Source organism: Salvelinus alpinus, chromosome 4 (genome assembly GCF_045679555.1).
Source record: "Salvelinus alpinus chromosome 4, SLU_Salpinus.1, whole genome shotgun sequence".
Lineage (NCBI taxonomy): Eukaryota > Metazoa > Chordata > Actinopteri > Salmoniformes > Salmonidae > Salvelinus > Salvelinus alpinus.
The window spans coordinates 25,847,231-25,871,805 of NC_092089.1; the positions used below are offsets into that span (position 1 = coordinate 25,847,231).

At 45.0% G+C, this 24,575-nt stretch overlaps 2 protein-coding genes across 2 annotated transcripts; both read left to right on the forward strand.

Annotated features, from left to right (window-relative positions):
• The first annotated feature begins 132 nt into the window (after positions 1-132).
• myo1eb (myosin IEb) lies at positions 133-14,022 on the forward strand. The gene is made up of 27 exons (XM_071396266.1): positions 133-366; positions 2,846-2,983; positions 3,443-3,532; positions 4,372-4,466; positions 4,616-4,703; positions 4,810-4,899; positions 5,131-5,262; positions 5,345-5,479; positions 5,560-5,692; positions 5,801-5,997; positions 6,435-6,515; positions 7,209-7,295; positions 7,396-7,482; positions 7,629-7,796; positions 8,028-8,113; positions 8,214-8,295; positions 8,846-9,051; positions 9,280-9,424; positions 9,537-9,651; positions 10,022-10,191; positions 10,420-10,565; positions 10,672-10,818; positions 11,661-11,818; positions 11,929-12,003; positions 12,090-12,300; positions 12,470-12,645; positions 12,926-14,022. The coding sequence occupies exons 1-27, from the start codon at positions 364-366 to the stop codon at positions 13,000-13,002; spliced, it is 3,318 nt and encodes a 1,105-aa protein (XP_071252367.1). The 5' UTR covers positions 133-363; the 3' UTR covers positions 13,003-14,022.
• Positions 14,023-14,768: 746 nt separating this feature from the next.
• prune (prune exopolyphosphatase) lies at positions 14,769-24,234 on the forward strand. The gene is made up of 8 exons (XM_071396270.1): positions 14,769-15,035; positions 17,936-18,040; positions 18,144-18,346; positions 18,525-18,709; positions 18,822-18,980; positions 19,140-19,234; positions 22,243-22,401; positions 22,567-24,234. Exons 1-8 carry the CDS (start codon positions 14,946-14,948, stop codon positions 22,951-22,953), a joined length of 1,383 nt encoding a protein of 460 aa, XP_071252371.1. The 5' UTR covers positions 14,769-14,945; the 3' UTR covers positions 22,954-24,234.
• The last annotated feature ends 341 nt before the right edge of the window (positions 24,235-24,575 follow it).

A 24,575-nucleotide genomic window follows, 5' to 3' on the forward strand; every position in this document is an offset into this window, starting at 1 on the left:
CTACTTTACTCCATTGTCCTTGGGTGATTGGCTTTAAAAAACACCATAATGCCATCTGCAGAGGTATTCCCTTACCTGTCCACACTTGCCGCTATTAAGCAAATGTTTAAATTACTTACAAACTGACCACACCTCCTTAGAAGAAGTCAGGCTAGGCTATTCAATCAACGTTGAAGCACCGGGTGAAAGTTTTTACATTGATAGAAAACAGCATATAATACCAACAATTAAATTAACCCTCTTTAGATTTATAAGTATGATATTACGTTTGAGTTTCACCTGAGCTCGTGACACTCCTTGCTTAGCTCCTCAAGCTTTCCGTGTAAGGTGGATTTCTCAATCAGGAAGTAATATCAAGTTAAAATGGTAAGTAACCTATAATTTTTCTCAATCACCAACTACACACCGAAATTAATTTAAACATCATTAATCGAATGTTTAGCCTACTCGTCAAGTTCTCCCGAATCGAGAATATTTCCTTGAGCCAACAAGTCCGATTGCCTAGTGTTTGTGATACAGAAACCTGGTGGATGACAAGGATTGTAGACAAATATCCTTGGATGCCTGACCGGAGCTTGAAAAGCCGTTGTCCGTTCTTTGATTCATAAATCACTAACTTTAAACAACTGGCACTGTTGGATCCACACGATGCAAATATTAGTAAGTCTGCGCATTTTTTGTTGTTGCACAGACTTCCTTGTCGTGAACAGGTAGACAGTGTCTACATTTGATAAAATCAGTAGACTATTGCCTCAAATGTCCCAGTACTCCTTGAACTCCTTTCCAATAACTGAAAAGTATGGACAGGTTTTCACCGTAGTGCTGCTTCCACCTGTCAAGTCATGATCAGTGGTGCTAGGTTAAAGGAAAGGTGACAAGGAAAGCGGGCTATAGTATCTAATAACATTGGAATAGGCACAAAGTTTAGGCCAACCCACAGATGGAAACGCACGACTAGCCTGGGCATACACTTTTCCCAGGGGTCATTGCATGCACACCTAAATCACAGCCTAGGCATACCTGTAGTCTACTACACATAGCCACAGAGAGTAGGGGTGCTGAGGGTGCTGCAGCACCCACTGAAAAATCTGAATAAAAAAGGGTTTCTTTATTTTTTCTTCTCTCTCACAAAAGTGGACAGGTTTTCACCATAGTGCTGCTTCCACCCGTCAAGTCATGATCAGTGGGCCTTTAATAATCCTGTATTAGTGGACCAATTTGAGCATGCAAAACATTGTTTTCTCTGCTGCCACCCTGTCTACCTCCACAAACAATACCCCCAACTCTCAATTACTTCCCGTGGCTATGCTACTATAGTAAATGTTTTGCCTCTAAATGTTACTGCTCTCAGCTAGCAAAATTGTTTCCCTGTCAAACTGCATGTGAAGCTGATTCAAATGAATCACCCAGGAACAACGTGTCTGGGCAGTGTTATCCCCATTGAACAGGCCCTAGGAGGGAAATGGAATGTAGACAAATCAGGATAGGAAGATTTGTGTTCCACGGGGGACAGACCCCTCTGTGATGTCATGCATACAAAATTATACCTGGTCATAACTTTGGGACTCAACATCGGGACTCTGTATTGGTTGGACACATTCAGGAGGACAACGTGACAGAATATTCTTCCTCTCCCGATCTCATTTTTATCAGTACTGATCATGTTCGAGAAAAGGAGAACAAACCACTGCTGGTATTCACCCTGTGACCTGTTTGGTTCCTTGTTAAAAATTCCACAGACGCATGACTGTTCTACGAGAACTGGACTGTCTGTTGCAATACCCAAACCATCTGTCTGTCATGGTGATTCATGACTGATAAATCACAAGGTATTTCTCTCGTGGCATTGCCTCTTCTTGCCCATCTGACCATCACAGAGTGAATGAAGAAACAACACAGCCTACACACTATATTGCTGCTTAGCCTTGCTGTTTCTTTTATATGCAGAGTTTCTCATTCAGCACTTTGTATAATGTGATGTGTGTTTGACAATTACTTACACCACTGAATTGACAAGGGTATTTCAATCATAAACGTTTGTCTCTTGGTAGGCCGTCATTGTAATGAAGAATTTGTTATGAAGTGACTTGCCTAGTTAAATAAAGTTTAAATAATAAATAAAATGATACTGTTCTGATTCATCCTGGCATGCACACAGCTATGTTATGACAGTTATTACCTCACTAACTTGTGGTCAATATGGCAATATTCAAGGTGATTTTGGTTAGTGCGTACATTCACGTCAACGGTTGAGACATTTCTTTAGCTGTTTGAGTATGAACATAGTTCTCATCCTCTTTTGAAATAGAGGCTGCTGTAATTGTGTAATACATGTGTTATGGTCTTTTGTGGTGGGAACATCTTTATGGTCGTGAAGACTGTTTCTTTACTTTATGGTCATAACACTTACATTCAGCTTATTTGTGGCAGAAACAGTCTAACACGCACAGTCTAAAAAGTGTATTGATTACTACTTTTATGTAATTTATTGTGTACAAAGTTGGTGACCACTGGTGTACACTGTGCGGCCATTACTATTTGCACCACACAAACCGTTGTACATTTACAGAATTCCACAATGCGATCTTGAAGAGCTCACAGCCTCTTGTGTAAAGTAGTTGGTATGTCAGATTCCGGCATATTCAGTTTTCCCTGCTACCAGCCCATCACTGATCTTTCCAACTCCCACTCCTCAGTCAGTTAATGAGGACATGTGAGTGTTCCTTAATGGACGAGGAGAGGAGTTGAAACAGAAAGAGAGCCAATTTGAATTTGCACAGACTGGTTGCAATAAGTTTCTATCTCCCTCTCTTTCTTTCTCTGTCTCTCTGTTTCTCTGTCTCAGGGGAGTAAGGAGCGCTACCACTGGCAGACCCAGAATGTTAAGATCAGCGGGGTGGACGACATGGTCCTGCTCTCCAAGATCAACGAGGATGCCATCACTGACAACCTCAAGAAGAGATACATGGACGACTACATCTTTGTATCCTTCAGCTTCAACTTAGTAGTAGAACCAGGACACACACTTATATGTGGCAAATACACTGAGGTTTTGTAGATGTACACACACTGTAGTCTCTCTGTCACACACACACACACACACACACACACACACACACACACACACACACACACACACACACACACACACACACACACACACACACACACGCGCCCTATGGACCTACACACCTGTGTGATCACTTCAACCACATTAGCCTGTAATGAGATTAGCCTTAATAACATACTTTAAAAAGTGTAGAACAACATGGAAGGATAATATGTTTGTGTCTCAACCACCATATTTACAGTACACCACATGTAGCGTTAGGGACTAACACTGTGATCACAGCTACAACTACACACGTCAACGTTGTTGTGTTCCCTGGCGGTGGTGTATTCTAGATGGATATTCAAGTTTTTCTTAACGTGTCTTCCTCAGACCTACATAGGGTCGGTGCTGATCTCTGTCAACCCCTTTAAACAGCTGCCCTACTTCACGGACAGAGAGGTGGAGCTCTACCAGGGAGCTGTGAGTAATATACACACTACTAAAGCCGCTGGGCTTTCTGCTGGCTGGCTGGCTGCACCTACCTACCAGTTTCAGGATTTGTTTGCATCCCTCGATCTAGACGGAGAAACTGTAGTGTATAAAATGCTGCTTATCAATAGGTGATGCAAAGTATGCCCTCCCACATTCCCACTATCATGAAAATGATCTGTTCAATGCCATTAAGTTGTCCATTGTTTACCTCACCTCATAATCAGAGTTAATGAATAACCCCAAGGCTTCCTGTTTCTGTTACCTCCTTAATTTCTTTAGTTTCACTCGGGTCTGAGGGACCAGTAGACACTCGATTAACCACTTCTGTTACAAATATGTGAGAATGTATTCTACTGCAGAAGTTTTTGTGAATGCCTTTTTTTTTTTATCACTATCTAAAGTCCTGTAAGTAAGAAGCTTCATCTATTGTGAATGCTGTTTACCGAGCTGGACAAAAACACATCTAATAAAATACATGTTGAAAATAAACTGCTGGATGTTTGATAGCAAGTCACCTAGGGCTTGTAGAAAACACTCATATATATATATATATATATATATATATATATATATATATATATATATATATATATATATATATGAAAAAAGTATTTTCTTCGAATTAGTAATTTAGCAGGTGCTCTTATCCAGAGTGACTTACAGGAACAAATAGTGTTACGTGCCTTGCTCAAGGGCACATCGACAGATTGTTCAGCTAGTCGGCATGGGGATTCGAACCAGCGACCTTTTGATTATTGGCCCAATGCTCTTAACCGCTAGGCTACCTGCTGTGGACACTGGAATAATGCTTTCTCCTCCTTTTCCAGGCCCAGTATGAGAACCCCCCTCACATTTACGCCCTGGCTGATAACATGTACCGCAACATGATGATCGACTGTGAGAACCAGTGTGTCATCATCAGGTCTGACCAATCATCTCACTCCTAGAGATCAAACTTTATACTTCTTGTAACCTGAACTGTCACATAAACCATGCATTCTGTCAATGGGATACCATCACAATGATTTAGGGTGTTGCCCTGTTTCCCAAAGCTTTCCGTTGTCTTTGCAGTGGGGAGAGTGGAGCAGGAAAGACCGTAGCAGCTAAATACATAATGGGTTACATCTCCAAGGTGTCGGGCGGAGGTCCCAAGGTCCAGGTATAGGGGATACATTTGACTAATTCTCCCTTCCATTCTCTAATTTCTTCTTCTCAGACACATATTAGTGGGTTCATCTGTTCTCCTTTGTTCTTCTTCTTGACAGCACGTAAAAGACATCATCCTCCAATCCAACCCTCTCCTGGAGGCCTTTGGGAATGCCAAGACTGTGCGCAACAATAACTCTAGTCGCTTTGTGAGTAGAACCAGGAATCTGGGAATACCGATAGAATGGATAAGGAATTAGGGGTGCATTTCATTCCAAAATGTTTTGGCCTTCTGCCATTCACTCCCATTGACAGAGCTGATGGGACCAGATAGGTGAAAGCAATAGGGAGGATTTCTAGGTGGAGCTTTGTTGTTGCATTCCTGGTTTAGGCCTTATCTGGACAAGGAACCTTAATCACTGTGTCTGTTTTTACCACAGGGGAAGTACTTTGAGATCCAGTTCAGCCGTGGAGGAGAGCCAGATGGAGGGAAGATCTCCAACTTCCTGTTGGAGAAGTCCAGGGTGGTGTCACAGAACCAGGGAGAGAGGAACTTCCACATCTACTACCAGGTGGGACAGAATAACAATAACTAATTATGGAGAGAATTCCATCACTTAATTAACCTTTGACCTAACGACCTCTGACCCTTAGCTCCTGGGGGGCGCCACTAAAGAGATGAGGGAGAACCTTGGTGTCACCACACCTGACTACTACCTCTACCTGAACCAGTCTGGCACCTACACCGTGGAGGATGTCAACGATAAGAAGGAATTCTCTGACACCATGGTGAGCTCTCTCTCTCTCTCTCTCTCTCTCTTTTCACATGTATAGAGGCAGTTTGTCTTCATTGTGTGTCTGTGTTTTAGGAGGCCATGTCAGTGGTGGGCCTGTCTGTAGATGATCAGGATATGGTGATGCAGATCGTAGCAGGCATCCTGCATCTGGGTAATATCGCCTTCAGAGAGGAGGGAAACTACGCTGTGGTGGAGAGTGAGGACTGTGAGTTACACACACACAATCCCAAACCAACCCCTATCCTATACCCTCTTTGCACTTGTGATCTCTCTCGCTGTACTATATCACTTTCCCTCCTCCATGTTCCGGCAGTCCTGGCGTTCCCGACCTACCTGTTGGGAATCTCCCAGGAGGGTCTGAAAAACAAGCTGACCAGCCGGATCATGGACAGCAAGTGGGGAGGCAAGACGGAGAGCATCGCTGTCACCCTGAACACAGAGCAGGCCTCCTTCACACGGGACGCCCTCTCCAAAGCCCTCTACTCACGCCTGTTTGACTTTCTTGTGGATGTAAGTCTCCATTTAATTTCAGAAGGAACCTGTCAGTGAGGTTCCTTTTATCCTCATCAATTTGCTCACCTATATTTTGACTAATTAAATAGCAGAGGGAACATTTAACAGCAAAGCATGGCCAAACATGTTCACAATTACTACAAAGAGTCATCCCTCTTATCGGAACATGTATTGGACTTGCTGTCTGAATTCTAGTCCAGTTGTTTGTGTTTTGACTGCTGGTATGGGAGCCACACAAGACAGAACACGTCTAGAGATGGGAGCAGTAGGGAGGCAGCGCAGCTTACACATGTTCTGTCCTGTTGTCTCACAGGTTTACTGCAGTACTGTTGCTACGACCATGACACTTTATTTTATTGTAGTACTGTATCATGAAAATGTAGACTAGCAATTCAACTTGTTCATGGATTTCTTTCTTCTCTCCACTCCCCCAGTCTATCAACAAAGCCATACAGAAAGACCATGAGGAATTCAACATCGGGGTGCTGGACATCTATGGCTTTGAAATCTTCCAGGTGGATATTTCTGTGCTGCCTTATACAGGAGTTGTCCCACTGCTACTGTTGGACTAGCCTTCATTTCTTTTGTCACTGCATACATCATATTTCCACCTATAGGCTGTTAGACCACATATCATTTTGTTTAAGATTGCACACATATGTCCTGCACACCTAATTGCCACCTCCAGTTACGTTGAATTGTTACTGCTTTTTATTCATACAAAATGGTTAATGCTACGTATGCTCTCTGTTGTGGAAATGACCACCAGGGACACCTGAAGTCAATCTTAAATGAGTTATTCTTTATTATCATCAAGCTGGAGAGGTTCCAACAAACAAATGCACCAAGTATTAGCTCTGCCGTGGCAGTCCCGTTAGTTCTCTTATATACTGCTTACACAGACAAGTTATATTTGCATGATTTAGCTTATACATTATTTATAATTCATTCATCATTAACTTTTGGTTCATGCTTGTGACCGACCAATACCTCACAAGGCTTCTTCTCTCCAAGCTGAAACCTTGAAACTGAGATTTTCTTTCCTTTCTCAAAACAAGGTTCTGGGCGTACTGCCAAATTGCTTATACTGATAGTGAGGATTCCTCCCAGGCATGATCAATCAGTAACTTGCATCAACCCAGTCGAATTGGTTATTAGAAAAGCACATGCATAACATTTTCCTTCACATCTCTATTTAACACTAATAGAAAAACGGCTTTGAGCAGTTCTGCATCAACTTTGTGAATGAGAAACTGCAGCAGATTTTCATTGAGCTCACGTTAAAAGCTGAGCAGGTAAGTGATAACTCTACATTACTTGTTTCACTCTTTCGTCTTATGATACGTCTACATTACTTTGGCCTGTTTTCCCAGATACTGACGTTGTTTCTTGTAGGAGGAGTATGTGCAGGAAGGGATCAAGTGGACGCCAATCGAGTACTTTAACAACAAAATCGTGTGTGACCTCATTGAGTCAAAACTGGTGAGTGATCATATTCGGCCATTGCTGTAGTGCTGAAGTTGGGTGGCCATTTTGTCTGTAATTCAGGTGAACTAGTTACAGTACCAGTAGATGTTGTGTGTGTGTGTGTGGTACAGTTCTTGATATGCCCTGTTCTTATTACCCAGAACCCCCCAGGCATCATGAGTATCTTGGACGATGTGTGTGCCACCATGCATGCTAAGGGGGAGGGCGCAGACCAGACCCTGATCCAGAAGCTACAAGCGGGAATCAGCTCCCATGAGCACTTCAACAGCTGGAATAAAGGCTTCATAGTGCACCACTACGCTGGCAAGGCACGGACACCATACAGTACAACACTATGGGCCTTTTAGAATGCATCCTCTTTACAACCTGAACCAACATTCCAAACATTACAGCTCTCAGATTCCATTTGGTACATTGCCCCCTGGTGGGGGTTTGGAATACATGGAGCCCACATATCCTAAATATCACAATGTGTTAGAGGGAAAATGCTGAAATGAAAGACTGATAGCTTGTCCTCTCTCTCTCTCTGTCTCTCTCAGGTGTCCTATGACGTCAGTGGCTTCTGTGAGAGGAACAGAGATGTGCTCTTTAACGACATCATTGAGCTGATGCAGAGCAGTGAATTGTAAGTGTAGTGAGACGTGTTATAATAGGCATACTATATGATAATTCCATAGTCTGCCACTGACCAGCCGCTCACTCTCTGTCTGTCTGTGTTTGGGCAGTGCCTTCATAAAAACCCTTTTCCCAGAAAACCTAGAGGCAGAGAAAAAGGGCCGTCCTACCACCGCCAGTAGCAAGATCAAGGTAAGGATCTGACACGGCTGTGTGCTACTATAATCTCTGTAGACCCAGAACAAAGTCTCACGTAATTGGTCAGCTGCTTGATTAAGTTCTGGGTCCATACGTGTAAAGAGAAGAGATGCTAGAACGAGGTGCGGAACCAGAACGTGGAGCGGAACTCTCTCTACGGGCCGAATGTCCCCTTCCGAAATTCGAAAGATGCTAACACCTGCGAAATCGTGATTTATCCAAATAAGCAGTGAGGAAAGACCCACACACTGTAACCACTGCTGCTCATTAGCCCACCCATCCCATTCCTTCCCCACAGATACTACCATACCAGTTATGTTGATGTAGATCTGTCCACTAAATAGTATTGTTGCTATGGAAACAGACATGCCAGTCCAATCTCAGATGAGTGACTCCCCCACCCCCCCTGTCTTCCATAACATCCAGGCCACGGGTCACTGAATGTCTTATTGTACAGGGATGTATTTTCTTCCATCAGTCTGTTTACTACTCTGAGCGCCTGGTCTGTGCTACCAAGCTGTGATTGAACCTCCATGTCCTTCAGAAACAAGCCAACAACCTGGTCCAGACCCTGATGAAGTGCACCCCCCACTACATCCGCTGTATCAAGCCCAACGAGACCAAGAAGCCTCGGGACTGGGAGGACACTCGGGCCAAACACCAGGTGGAGTACCTGGGCCTGCGGGAGAACATTCGTGTGCGCCGCGCTGGGTACGCCTTCCGCCGAGCCTTCGCCAAGTTCCTGCAGAGGTGAGCCCTAAGGTCATAGGGGTCAGGGGTCCAAGAGATGGATTTCCATGCTGGCTTCACACATTTCAAACGTCAGTACAAATCTATTTGTTCATGTTGTTTTAATCAGCGTTTGGCTTGATCGGAATAAATTCCACCCAATATTTTGTTTCCATTTATTTAAAAAATGTATGCAGGACTTGAGGACATTCTGCCAGTCCAGTAAAATGGCTTTGTGTGGTCCTACAGGTACGCCATCCTGACCAGGGAGACATGGCCCCGGTGGACAGGGGAGGAGAGGAAGGGGGTTCTCCACCTCCTCCACTCTGTCAACATGGACCAGGACCAGTACCAGCTGGGAAAGACTAAGATCTTCATCAAGGCCCCAGAATCAGTACGTCTTTCTCTCGTTACCTAGACAACCTCTATACTGACACATAACAGTCTGGTTCTTCTGACTATAAAGATGATCATTTATAGAAGTATTGTGAAATATCTTTCTGTAGTTGTTCTTGCTGGAGGAGATGAGGGAAAGGAAATATAACGGATATGCTCGGGCCATCCAGAAGGCCTGGCGCAAACACATCGCCGTCCGCAAGTACGTCAAGATGAGAGAGGAAGGTAAGTCATTGGTTTTTCTCTGTGGGAATGAGCTTTTTGCCATGTACTGTCATAGTGCACTATTATGCAGTACTATCTACTGTATATGTTAAGCCCTGTATCACACTGTGTCATGTACTGTATCAGACTGTGTCATGTCCTGTCAGTTCAGTACTGTATCAGACTGTGTCGTGTCCTGTCAGTTCAGTACTGTATCACACTGTGTCGTGTCCTGGCAGTTCAGTATTGCATCACACTGTGTGGTGTCCTGTCAGTTCAGTACTGTATCACACTGTGTCCTGTCAGTTCAGTACTGTATCACAGTGTGTCGTGTCCTGTCAGTTCAGTACTGTCAGTTCAGTACTGTATCACAGTGTGTCGTGTCCTGTAGCCTCAGACATCCTACTGAATAAGAAGGAGAGGAGGAGGAACAGCCTCAACAGGAACTTTGTGGGCGACTACATCGGCACCGACAACCACCCCGAGATCCGGCAGTTCGTGGGCCGCCGGGAGAAGATCGATTTTGCAGATGTGGTTGCCAAATATGACCGCAGGTTTAGGGTAAGAGTCAAGTATGACCACAGTAACAAACCAACATTGACATTGTCACAGAACGCATAATGCTATTGTTGTTCATGTTAGATAGACGAAAGTGTTTCTACTCCATCAATGGTTTGGTGGATACTGCCAATGCTTGTCTGCTCAATGAACCCCCTATATATTGTGGTTCCTGGTCAGTAAGCCTATAATAGCAACAAGTTATATAATATCCCTCTCCCCATCTTGCAGACTGTGAAGCGGGACCTCATCCTGACCCCTAAGTTCCTGTATCTGATTGGTCGGGAGAAGGTGAAGCAGGGACCAGATAAGGGGCAGATCCACGAGGTTCTGAAGAGACAGATAGAAGTGGAGAAGATTCAGTCAGTCTCTCTCAGGTGCAGGTTTAGATACTCTGGAAGTGTTATACCAGTTGATGGTCATGATGCACAGTAGTAGAAATGGGGTTTTCATTGAAAAGATGTGTAACCTTTCCTCCCTCAGCACCCTGCAGGATGACTTCTTCATCATCCACGAGGAGCATTACGACAGCGTCCTTCAGTGCATCTTCAAGACGGAGTTCCTCAGTCTGCTCTACAAACGTTATGATGAGAAGACCCAGAGGAAGCTACCGCTCAAGTTCAACAACCTGTCAGTCAGTCTTTACTCTCAGCTTAGCCTTAGACCAATCAGTGGGGTCTTACTGTTAAACTAAAAGGGCCAATCCGCAGTTGAAACCATAACAGTGGTTTCTATAAAAAGCTGAGGGATGGGGCTGGAGAAATAAAACCACTCTCAAATTCATAGACAGATATGGATGCAAGGACTGATCATCCATGATATCAAAAAGAGAGCTTTAACCATGTTTTGAGGCTATGCAGTTTTACATTTACTTTGTATACAAATATTGGAGTAAAGTAAGAGTATATTTTGGGTTCTGACTGCAGTGTATTTATCAGCAACTTAAATGACTAAAACCACATATAAAGTATGTATAAAAGATGGATCTATATATTTTATAAGATCATGTACAACCACCAAAATGAAAACTAGACAGTCAGGGAGAATCTAAAATTCCAAAAATGTCATGGCATAGGTGCCGCTGTGATTTTGTTCTAATGTTTGAGTCACTCAGATAGCATAAGACCATGGCATAAGCCCCACCCCATATTGAAATGTGTAGAATGGCAGGAAATTTGATTTAAAACAGCAAAACCTGCGGCCAAGAGGAGGGCCTTTAAACATTTTGGCGGGAGACACCCCCAAGCTAGATTTATTATATTCTTCGAGAATCAATAGGTATATATTCATTTATAAGTCCAAAAAGGGATGTTGCAACTGCAGATTTCCCCTTAAAACATACCAGTGTCATGCTTTACGACAACGATCATGAATAATCTCAAAGATACATAATGCAAAAGTTATCCAGTTTTGAGTCTATCTTAACCCATATATCTTAACCCATTGCGCTTCTCTCTCCGTTCCTCGTTTAGACTGGAGTTTAAGGTGAAGAAGGGAGGTTGGGGGCCGTTCTCCGCTGCTGGCTCCAGGCAGATCCAGTTCCAACTGGGCCAAGGAGAAGAGGCGGTTCTGAAGCCCAGCAGCAAGGTCCTCATAGTCACCATTGGACCCGGGCTCCCAAAGAACTCCAGTGAGTCCATGCACTTTGAATGGAGACTTCTATTAGTAGGCTTAATCTGGGTCTGTGCAACCGTCCCATAGCATTTGACACATCACACCTTTTTGTCATGTGTTCCCCAGGACCGACCCGCAGGGACAACAGGAAAAGTCGCTACATGGGAAACCAGACTCCAGGCTCAGGACAGCATTCACAAGGTGAGAGAACTAGATATCTGAGCCTCTCCAATGATGGCACTCATTCCACTTTTGACCTGACTCAACATCTCCCTCATCTGTCTCAGGCGCCCCCAGGGGCAGAGGCCGGGGTGGTGGTCAGCGCGGTGGGCCGCCCTCGTCCAGGGCGTCTAGGGTCTCTCTGCTCCGCCGGCAGTCCAGTATGGAGCAGCCCACACTACCACGACAACAGAGGTCCCGGCAGACCAACAACCGCTCCAACAACCAGAGCCAGGCAGACACCGCTTTCATGAACGTGCCTGACCAGGGAGTGGCTGGGTGAGTTCTCAGGTCCTGTTTGAATACTTGTTAGGTTGTTAAAATTGATATTCTTCCTGTTGTTGCTGGTGTTTTTTTAGTTTAAAAAAAAATACTCAAATGGTATTATATACTGTAAACCAAGAAAGGCACTTTTTCTAAATCTCTCTTTCCTCCCAATTTCGCTCAGTATTCATCGTAGACGCTCGAAGGAGGTCAAGCCTTCCCCAGGAGCGGGCCGCCCCAAGCCTGCCCCCAAGCCCAAGCCTCGCTCCCCAGAATGCCGAGCGCTGTATGCTTACGACGCCCAGGACACTGATGAGCTGAGCTTCAACGCTGAGGATGTCATTGAAATCCTCACTGAAGGTACTAAACTCTTACAGTAGATCATCTCTGAAGTTATATTTATATAAACTGAGTATATTAATTACAGTAGTATAAAACTGCTATTAGTCATACACTATAAGTACTGATACATATTATATACTGCTAGTATTATAGCATTATTAAAGACATACTATAACCACATTTTCAACTGTGATGCAGTATTCCTGTGCTTCACCTGTAATTCCCTCTGAGGATAGAAAAGGGCTATATAGTCTATAATGGCTAGATTGACCGGTTTTCTCACCTGTCCTCCCTCCAGATCCATCAGGCTGGTGGTACGGTCGTCTTCGCGGGAGGGAAGGCATGTTTCCTGGGAATTATGTAAAGAAGATTTAGGCTGGAGCGATGAGGGACTTGTCTAAAGGTAGAAGATCTAGACTGGATCAAGGGACATAAGATCTAGACTGGAGCGATGAGGGACTTGTCCAATGAGAGAAGATCTAGACTGGAGCGATGAGGGACATGTCCAATGAGAGCGAGGAGTCAGGTGGCAACAGTAGAATTACAACCATACCAAGTCCATTACTACAGAGACAAAACAAAAAAGCATAATTAAAGCATTTCTCCATACCATCTCTCTTTGGAGTCAGAGACAAGGGAATGTGATGATTTTTGCCAAAGATGGTTTGAAGTGCAAATACTACTAACTTTTATCAATGGATTTTATCTATTGTTTTAGCATGGGATAGCTTTTTTTTTAAAGACTGAACAAATAGACGTTTTATCCGGCATCTTTTTATAGCCATTTACCTCGAGTGTTCAAATAAATCTTAGTTTTATTTGCTCTTTCACATTTGTTTAATACATAGGACCAAATGGCCATAAGAATCTCAGTTCAGGTGGAGTTGGGATAGAATGGGTAATTACAAAACATTTTTGAGAAGATATATATTGTAAAATATATATTAGTTGTGTATTTTATGTGATTCTCAACGTCTTAGGTAGATATTTCACAATTCTATATCAGTGAAGATTTGTAAGGCTGAGTTTACACAGCAGGCGCAAATCTGATGTTTTACCCAATTATCGGCAAAAGAGCTGATCTGATTGGTCAAAAGACCAATTAATGGGAAAATAATCAGAATTGGGCTGCCTGTGTAAACCCAGCCTTACCGATCTTCACTGATATAGAATTGTGAAATATCTACCTAAGATGACAATGAACCATATAAGACTTTAACAGAGCCTACCATTTCCCATGTTTTATAATAGGCTACATGGTACATGTTATTACCCAGAGATAGGCTACAGTTGTCTGTTAAAAAAATAAAGAAAAGACAGTTGATTGTTTGTCAACAGTTGACGTGCAAGGTCATCATGAACAAGAAATAAAAATAAAGAATGTAAACCATCATATATATTGAGGGGTTGTTTCTTTGGGGGGGGGGTCACCATGACACTCTTTTTACAGCATATGTACACTGGTCATGTCTAGAAGGGATGGCACTGATGTCAAAGTGACTATTGAGTTGCGTCAGGATAATTTTAGCTCACCCCAACCCTTTTCATAACCTTAACCTATTCTCCTAAACTGCTACGTTAATTTACGCAGCAGGTTAGTATAATTATCATAACCTGGTACTAAAAGTCACTTCTGACATTAGCGGCATCCCATCACAAACCTCTCGACACTGCTTACCATTGATTTTTAGAACTAACTCTACTACCACAGAACAACGAGACAGATATTTCACCGGATGTTTAAATGTGAAGCATCCGCTTGGCGTTTCCAATCACTACCAATGAAACATTTGATCTCAAGACAGTTTTCTGTTCCCAAAACTGGAATATGTTATGAACAGAGTGGACTAAGGTTTGTAGACTTTACCCTTTACAAAAGTTTTCAAACGTCGCGTTGTTTAGAAGGAGTGCAAACGCAAAATAATTTATTGCACACGCGCACTTCAGAGTAGGCGTTCCCTAACGGAAATATGAAGAAAAGAACGCTAGAACGCGCCAATAGGATCCCGCTAGCTCGTATTTGGCTCTGCCCCCCTTCTTGCTTGTTCTGCCCACTATGGCTCATTTGTTCCCATTGGAAACGGGAGGCTGTGGTCTATCTTGGTGTAGTTATAAAAATCTTTGCTACAACCGTTCTCTTTGAAACTACCAGTTTGTAAACCATATTTGATACTACACTACCCATAATACCACGTCCCGTCTTTGAACGTCACTTCAGCCCAAGACGAGTCACGCACGACTCTTGGACATTAACATTTCAAACTTACAGTGCAATCTTTTTATTCCTGAGACGTGCAGATACAGCTAACGTTAGCTATATGCAACAAAGACAACTAGCAAACTGTCATTACGCAGTGCACCCGATAACCATGGATACATTTTTAAAAAGCTGTCGCAATGTGCTGAAGGTAGGAACATCGACTGTCTGGTTTGCTTGCTTTATCCATTTTCAATGTTTAGTTTGTCTTAACGGCTAACGTTAGCTAGTTATGTAGTCTTGTAAATAACTTCGACATGTACATTTGATGGACAATTTCAATTAGTGGGGTTTTCAGAGATATCAGGAGAAAGCCAGCTAGACATTAAATTCCGACTAGATCAAGTCGAAAGACTTGTCATTCAAAAACAGTAAGGCAATGTGACAGCAGCCTGCCGCATGGTCACGGTGTTGCTTGTGGGCTCGTGCATGCGCATGAAATTAGATCAGACTGAGACAGTTGTCACCGTACACTAGCTACATTTGAACTGTACTGTACATAGACTGCGATTACAGCTAACTAGTTGGCTAGCCAAGCTAATTAGGATTGTCACGTGATCACAATTGTGTTAAATGTAACTCATACACTGCTGCATTATGTTACATGATATATTGCATTCATATGTTTCAGTGATATTCAAACAAATATAATTGTTCAATTGCAATGGACCATGAAAGTACATTTCTTGTAGGGTCAGCTGCCTGTCAGGTGCCTGTCAGGTGGCAATATGCCCACGTACATTTTTTTTGCTTTGCATGTCTGCCACACTTACATTTACACGATGGCTTTAATTTCAGGGTCTTGATGTTGTGCTCTTGACCTTAAGTGAAAAGAGCACTGTTTGGGTTCAAAACAAGCCCTGTCAAGATTAGTGAGATCATAGCGTGTTTATAGCGCCTCAGAGCGTCACACCTTATTTACTCAGTGTTCAGTGAGGCGGAAGAGAAGTCAGCACCAGCACACAGAGGGCTTTTATTGCAGATGTACTATCCAGTGTGTACATGGGTGAGGCTGGGTTGAGAGATGAGTCTAATGGGAAATGAAAGACAGGTGCGGTGCATTTCAATAGTTAACAGTGGCTTCCTCTCCTTCTGCATCAATCTGAAAACATCATGGATAGATGAGACTGGGTTATATTGTGGATATTTTGTATTTATTTAACCTTTATTTAACTAGGCAAGTCAGTTAAGAACACATTCTTATTTACAATGACCAAAAGGCAAAGGTTATACAGTATCATGGATAGATGAGACTGGGTTATATCGTGGATAGATGAGACTGGGTTATATCGTGGATAGATGAGACTGGGTTATATTGTGGATAGATGAGACTGGGTTATATTGTGGATAGCTGAGACTGGGTTATATCGTGGATAGCTGAGACTGGGTTATATCGTGGATAGCTGAGACTGGGTTATATCGTGGATAGATGAGACTGGGTTATATCGTGGGTAGATGAGACTGGGTTATATCGTGGGTAGATGAGACTGGGTTATATCGTGGGTAGATGAGACTGGGTTATATCGTGGATAGATGAGACTGGGTTATATCGTGGATAGATGAGACTGGGTTATATCGTGGATAGATGAGACTGGGTTATATCGTGGATAGATGAGACTGGGTTATATCGTGGATAGATGAGACTGGGTTATATTGTGGATAGATGAGACTGGGTTATATTGTGGATAGCTGAGACTGGGTTATATCGTGGATAGCTGAGACTGGGTTATATCGTGGATAGCTGAGACTGGGTTATATCGTGGATAGATGAGACTGGGTTATATCGTGGGTAGATGAGACTGGGTTATATCGTGGGTAGATGAGACTGGGTTATATCGTGGGTAGATGAGACTGGGTTATATCGTGGGTAGATGAGACTGGGTTATATCGTGGATAGATGAGACTGGGTTATATCGTGGATAGATGAGACTGGGTTATATCGTGGATAGATGAGACTGGGTTATATCGTGGATAGATGAGACTGGGTTATATCGTGGGTAGATGAGACTGGGTTATATCGTGGGTAGATGAGACTGGGTTATATCGTGGGTAGATGAGACAGGGTTATATTGTGGATGCTCCCTGAGAATTTTCTTTCACCTGTCTAGTTGAGTTACTTCAGTACTCTGTTTACTCTTGATCTACAACAGATGGCTGATGTCCCTTCCCTATACCTCCATACTGTACTACTGAGTGTTCAGGGGGGCAGCATGTTAATAATCCCCTCACTGACTGGGAACATTTTAGCAGACGCTCTTATCCAGAGCGATTTACAGGACCAATTAGGATTAAGTGCCTTGCTCTAAGGGCACATCAATTCTATTTTTTCACCTAGTCTGCTCGGGGATTTGAACCAGCAACGTTTAAATTACTGCTAGGCTACCTGCTGCTAGACTTCAGGCTGTAGACTGGCTAATTGTCACATGACCGGCTTTTGTTATCGCAACAAGCTGTCTCTGTTAGCCCCTAGCTCTGGCACCCATGACTCGTGCCGCTGTCACAGACAGCCATGCTCTGGGAAAATGAAACACCCTACTTGTTTCTCAACTCCACATTAAAACGTTCAACAAAAACATGTAGTGGAGTTAGCAGGCTGTAGCTTAGCCATTACATCACAGTCTGCTCTACTGAGGTCATTGATGGAATTATCCTAAGGCTATTTGACAAAGAGCTAGCCAGAGCCTTCAGGCAGGGGAAGGAAGTCAGCCCTTAGCTCATCCACTTTAGGCTACACTGGGATCTGCCATTGACCCTTCAGAAGGCTATTCAAACAGTGTCCAGGGTTTTACTCTAGGATGGGGGACATTATGCAGAACCAAGAGTACCTAATCTCCAGTGAACAGCATCATCGTGACGTGCATTGACATTACAACACACACACACACACAGCCTGTCCACATAGCACTGTCCACTCACTAAGACACATCTGATTGCCTTTGAAGGCCCATTACAAGAGTAATGGATAGACTGCCCTGTATTTTCTCATGGTAAATCCCCTCATAGGAGTTGGATATTCTTGTGACTGTATTCATCCCACTCTACCCTCCTCAGGGGAACGCAGAGGGCAGCCCAGGGTTCCATGTGGTCCTGGGGAACGAGGCCTGTGACCTGGACTCCATGGTGTCAGCTCTGGCCTACGCATACTTCCTGTCCAAGGTGAGAGTAACCCACCCCATCATTTGGACCCGACCCATGTGTTGAGAATGGTTCAACAGAACAAGCGTCAGGTGTTATAACACCTCTCTCTCCACCCTCCCAGACACTTGATTCTGGGAAAATTCCTCTTCCCGTTCTGAACATTCCCCGGCAAGAGTTCCCGCTGCGCACGGACAATGCCTTCCTGCTGAGAGAGAGTGGCCTCTCTCAGGATGACCTGGTGTTCCGGGACGAGGTGGACCTGGGGAGTCTACACCGGGCCGGCCGGCTGGACCTCACACTGGTGGACCACAACGTGCTGCCCAGGTCAGGGTCAACCATGACACCTTAACCCCTGTCCACTGACAGTCATCCAGGACGTAAACACTTCCCCATGTGATCATCACCTGTATCTCTATAAAAGCAACACTGACCTAGAGACTCCTTGAAATATCTTGACTAAAGTCCCTGACTGACTGACTGACTGTGTGGCTGTCTGTTGCAGCTCTGACCGTGATCTAGAGGAGGCGGTGTTGGAGGTGATCGACCATCACCTCCTGGAGAGGAAGCCCTCACCCTCCTGTCCCGTTACCGTGGAGATGGTGGGCTCCTGCACCACCCTGGTGACAGAACGGATCATCCAGAAAGCCCCTGAAGTCCTCGACCAACAGGTGGCCCAGCTCTTATATGGTAACCAGAAATATAACTGATGTATGTGGAAATCATGTCAGTATTTAGTGAACTATGTCTTTAACTGTGTCACTGTGTGAAGAGACTGACATCCTGTTCTTTGTGATCACAGGCACCATAGTGTTAGACTGTCTGAACATGGCCCCAGAGGCAGGGAAAGTCACCCCTAAAGACAGCCAGTACGCTGTCCTCCTGGAGACGCATTTCCCCAACCTGCCACCAAGGGGCGTCCTCTTCCAGTCTTTGCAGAATGCTAAATTTGACGTGTCAGGTAAACACCCCAGGATTAATACCTGAAGCTCAGCCTTGTGGGTGTGATTTTTGCCCCTCAGATTAGAACGAGGATCATCCCATGATATCAATGCCATGTTTAAGTATGAAGGAGAGGGAGACCTACAATGTTTTTTTGCTCGTATTCCCTTGTTCCCAGGTCTCACCACAGAACAGATGCTACTGAAAGACATGAAGGTGGCATCGGAAGGAGATTTAAAACTGGCAGTCAGTGTGATATATATGACACTGGAGGTGGGTGTGTATCTTAACTATTCAGTATGTGATACAACACAAGGTGATACCTACTACTGGTGGATAATAACATGGTTCAAATACTAGTTATCATGTACCCAGTTGTACTGCAGTATGCCATCTCACAACGCACATGTTTCACCAATGAATTCTTTGTAGAATCTCACTTCAGATCTAAACTGAACACAGTCCTCAAGTTATCAGAGCCTTTCCCTGTGTTACTGCCTGACGCACCCTTCAGACACTTCCCTGTGTTACTGCCTGACGCACCCTTCAGACACTTCCCTGTGTTACTGCCAGACGCACCCTTCAGACACTTCCCTGTGATACTGCCTGACGCACCCTTCAGACACTTCCCTGTGTTACTGCCTGACGCACCCTTCAGACACGTCCCTGTGTTACTGCCTGACGCACCCTTCAGACACTTCCCTGTGTTACTGCCTGACGCACCCTTCAGACACTTCCCTGTGTTACTGCCTGACGCACCCTTCAGACACTTCCCTGTGTTACTGCCAGACGCACCCTTCAGACACTTCCCTGTGTTACTGCCTGACGCACCCTTCAGACACTTCCCTGTGTTACTGCCTGACACACCCTTCAGACACTTCCCTGTGTTACTGCCTGACGCACCCTTCAGACACTTCCCTGTGTTACTGCCTGACGCACCCTTCAGACACTTCCCTGTGTTACTGCCTGACGCACCCTTCAGACACTTCCCTGTGTTACTGCCTGACGCACCCTTCAGACACTTCCCTGTGTTACTGCCTGACGCACCCTTCAGACACTTCCCTGTGTTACTGCCTGACGCACCCTTCAGACACTTCCCTGTGTTACTGCCTGACGCACCCTTCAGACACTTCCCTGTGTTACTGCCTGACGCACCCTTCAGACACTTCCCTGTGTTACTGCCTGACGCACCCTTCAGACACTTCCCTGTGTTACTGCCTGACGCACCCTTCAGACACTTCCCTGTGTTACTGCCTGACGCACCCTTCAGACACTTCCCTGTGTTACTGCCTGACGCAACCTTCAGACACTTCCCTGTGATACTGCCTGACGCACCCTTCAGACACTTCCCTGTGATACTGCCTGACGCACCCTTCAGACACTTCCCTGTGTTACTGCCTGACGCACCCTTCAGACACTTCCCTGTGTTACTGCCTGACGCACCCTTCAGACACTTCCCTGTGTTACTGCCTGACGCACCCTTCAGACACTTCCCTGTGTTACTGCCTGACGCACCCTTCAGACACTTCCCTGTGTTACTGCCTGACGCACCCTTCAGACACTTCCCTGTGTTACTGCCTGACGCACCCTTCAGACACTTCCCTGTGTTACTGCCTGACGCACCCTTCAGACACTTCCCTGTGTTACTGCCTGACGCACCCTTCAGACACTTCCCTGTGTTACTGCCTGACGCACCCTTCAGACACTTCCCTGTGTTACCGCCTGACGCACCCTTCAGACACTTCCCTGTGTTACCGCCAGACGCACCCTTCAGACACTTCCCTGTGTTACCGCCTGACGCACCCTTCAGACACTTCCCTGTGTTACCGCCAGACGCACCCTTCAGACACTTCCCTGTGTTACCGCCTGACGCACCCTTCAGACACTTCCCTGTGTTACCGCCTGACGCACCCTTCAGACACTTCCCTGTGTTACCGCCTGACGCACCCTTCAGACACTTCCCTGTGTTACCGCCTGACGCACCCTTCAGACACTTCCCTGTGTTACTGCCTGACGCACCCTTCAGACACTTCCCTGTGTTACTGCCTGACGCACCCTTCAGACACTTCCCTGTGTTACTGCCTGACGCACCCTTCAGACACTTCCCTGTGTTACTGCCTGACGCACCCTCCAGACACTTCCCTGTGTTACTGCCTGACGCACCCTTCAGACACTTCCCTGTGTTACTGCCTGACGCACCCTTCAGACACTTCCCTGTGTTACTGCCTGACGCATCCTTCAGACACTTCCCTGTGTTACTGCCTGACGCACCCTTCAGACACTTCCCTGTGTTACTGCCTGACGCACCCTTCAGACACTTCCCTGTGTTACTGCCTGACGCACCCTTCAGACACTTCCCTGTGTTACTGCCTGACGCACCCTTCAGACACTTCCCTGTGTTACTGCCTGACGCACCCTTCAGACACTTCCCTGTGTTACTGCCTGACGCACCCTTCAGACACTTCCCTGTGTTACTGCCTGACGCACCCTTCAGACACTTCCCTGTGTTACTGCCTGACGCACCCTTCAGACACTTCCCTGTGTTACTGCCTGACGCACCCTTCAGACACTTCCCTGTGTTACTGCCTGACGCACCCTTCAGACACTTCCCTGTGTTACTGCCTGACGCACCCTTCAGACACTTCCCTGTGTTACTGCCTGACGCACCCTTCAGACACTTCCCTGTGTTACTGCCTGACGCACCCTTCAGACACTTCCCTGTGTTACTGCCTGACGCACCCTTCAGACACTTCCCTGTGTTACTGCCTGACGCACCCTTCAGACACTTCCCTGTGTTACTGCCAGACGCACCCTTCAGACACTTCCCTGTGTTACTGCCAGACGCACCCTTCAGACACTTCCCTGTGTTACTGCCAGACGCACCCTTCAGACACTTCCCTGTGTTACTGCCTGACACACCCTTCAGACACTTCCCTGTGTTACTGCCAGACGCACCCTTCAGACACTTCCCTGTGTTACTGCCAGACGCACCCTTCAGACACTTCCCTGTGTTACTGCCTGACTCACCCTTCAGACACTTCCCTGTGTTACTGCCAGACACACCCTTCAGACACTCAAAACGTGAAGGTGGGATGTTGCACCTAGTTCATGAAGATCACCCCCCCCCACATGTCCAATCAGGTGGAACCACCCACAAGTAAAAAGGCACAAACCCTGTGCCTGCCTCTTCATGTGAACTTATAAAGGGACTCAACAGGTGCACTTGAGTTTATACTGAGATTCACAAACAAACTGTAATATCTATAAATGTTGTCCCTCAGGCTTTTCTACAGAGACAAAGCTTACAGCAAGAGCTCTGTGAGTTCTGCCACAAGCACAGCTACAACCTGGTGGTGGCCATGACAATCTCCTTCAACGATAACAAGGAGCCCTTCAGGCAGCTGGCCGTCTACAGCTCCAGCACCCTCTACAGGGGGGAGGTAGGAACTACACCATCCCAATCAGACATGATCCCATAGAGTTGACTATCTAGAGTTAAAGTAAGTCATTATGAAGAGTTGATAGTAAGCTTTGGGTTTCCAGTGTTGTTTTTTTTACAATCTCTATTTTATATGATCAACTGAATGGTCTTTGTTGTCCTGCAGATGAGCCAAGCCTTGGAGCAAGCCCGGAGCCCCAGTCTGAGCCTGAGTCCAATGAGCAGCCCTTACTCGGACATCAGGGCTTATCTCCAGGGCAACACGTTGGCTTCCAGGAAGAAGGTGCTGCCCATCATCAAGGACTTCCTGAGGGACAGGGAGCGAAGAGAGGTGCATTGTGGGAGCCTAGAGGAGAGCTACGAGGCACCATGGCAACGAGCGTGCACTGAGGACGTTGGGATAGAGGAGGACTCCTACTTCCCCCCCACCCCTATGAACAGTCTGGTGGAGGGCTGTCCCCTTGACAACGGGCTGCCCAAGATCAGCGCTGAAGCTCTGACGGAGAAGTTCAGCAAGATGGCCAGCGAAGAGGAGAACGCAGGGGGACACTGATGTCACTCACACTCCTGGTGGTCAGCGGAGCACCCAAGCTCACTAACTTGTATAACAGCTGGATGGCCAGAGAGTTCTCGTAACAGGATTCAGACCAGTCAGTACAGATTGTTTGTGACTGTGCAGGGTGTTAAGGTAGGCACAACATTGATCCGCTGGGACGAGGACTGGGAGTCACACTGTTCCCAATACAGAGGAGTAAACAATCCACTGGCAATCATATTGGAGATGATGGAAATGTATTGAAAATATTAGCGGTCCAAGGCACTGCATCTCAGTGCTAGAGGCATCACTACAGACCCTGGTTCGATTCCAGGCTGTATCACAACTGGCCGTGATTGGGAGTCCCATAGGGTTAGGGTTTGGCCGGGGTAGGCCGTCAGTGTAATAAGAATTTGTTCTTAACTGACTTGCCTCGTTAAATAAAGGTTCAATCAACAAATATTAGTGACACTGATGCTTTCCTCCTTGAATGGGAATAAGACATTTAAGTGGGAACCTTGTTAATGGAAAAATACTCCCGGTTGTTATGTTTCCGGGAAATACATTTTGCTGTAGATTTGAGAAAATAGATCCACTCTCTCTCTTCTCCCCAAGAGTGTGTGTGCAGCCTAGACTAATGTGTATATGAACATTTTTGTGATAGATGCCTAAACCAATATGTGGTCTTCTTACTAAGGAAACAGGGATCTTAATCCAGGAGGGCATTGAATGTCTCTACTGTAACCAAGAAGCTTGATCTTGACATCTAGGCACTGTGCCCTATACTAATGTGTATAGGAAGATTTTTGTTTGAGATGCCTAAACCAATTTGCGGCCCCACTTTATTTGGATAGTCCAGCTGTAGATGCTCTAAAGATGGTCAAACTATCTGTTGATAAGCAACTGCTTACTAAGCTTAGGGTAAGGGTTAATAGTTAGAGTTGGGTTTAGGGTAAGAGTTAAGGTTGGCGTTTAGTACATAGTTTGTTGAAATGTGATAGTCTGTAGAGCATCTACAGATGGACTGTCCAAGTAAAGTGTTACTCTGCATGATATGCAGTGTTGATTTGAAATAATTGATAAGCAGTTTGACGTTGAAGTGTTTGTGTTGAATAGTTATTGCTAGAGATAGCTAGACATTATTCCTTGACTGACTGTTTTATTGATAATAAATCAGTTTTGAATGTTCTTCTGACTCAAAACACCATTATAATACTGTATCTTCTCCAAATGAAAGATTTTGTATACTACAAATGTATGTAAACATAATTTAAAAAATATTATTTAAGAATTATCTGATTATATGCAATTGTATTGCAAGAAGATACAGTAACTTCCGTTTGATAGTGGTAAAGCACTTGGTACCAATGATATTGCTGATGTCATGTTAATTTGAATATAATACTTTGATCTCTTTTATCTGAAACTAGGACTCCCCAGAACCACTCAAGGTACTGCCAGGCCTGATGTAGTCTAATTAAATGACTGTTTATTTCATAAAATGCTCCAAACTGATGAGAACAGTGTTCTTTGAGATCTAGCTATAATCTGCACCAAAAGGTAGAGTAGATTTCAGTCAAGGTTAGACCATTGGCAGATGTTATGAAGGACAATCAAGTGAAAAATGTCAGTTTGACCTT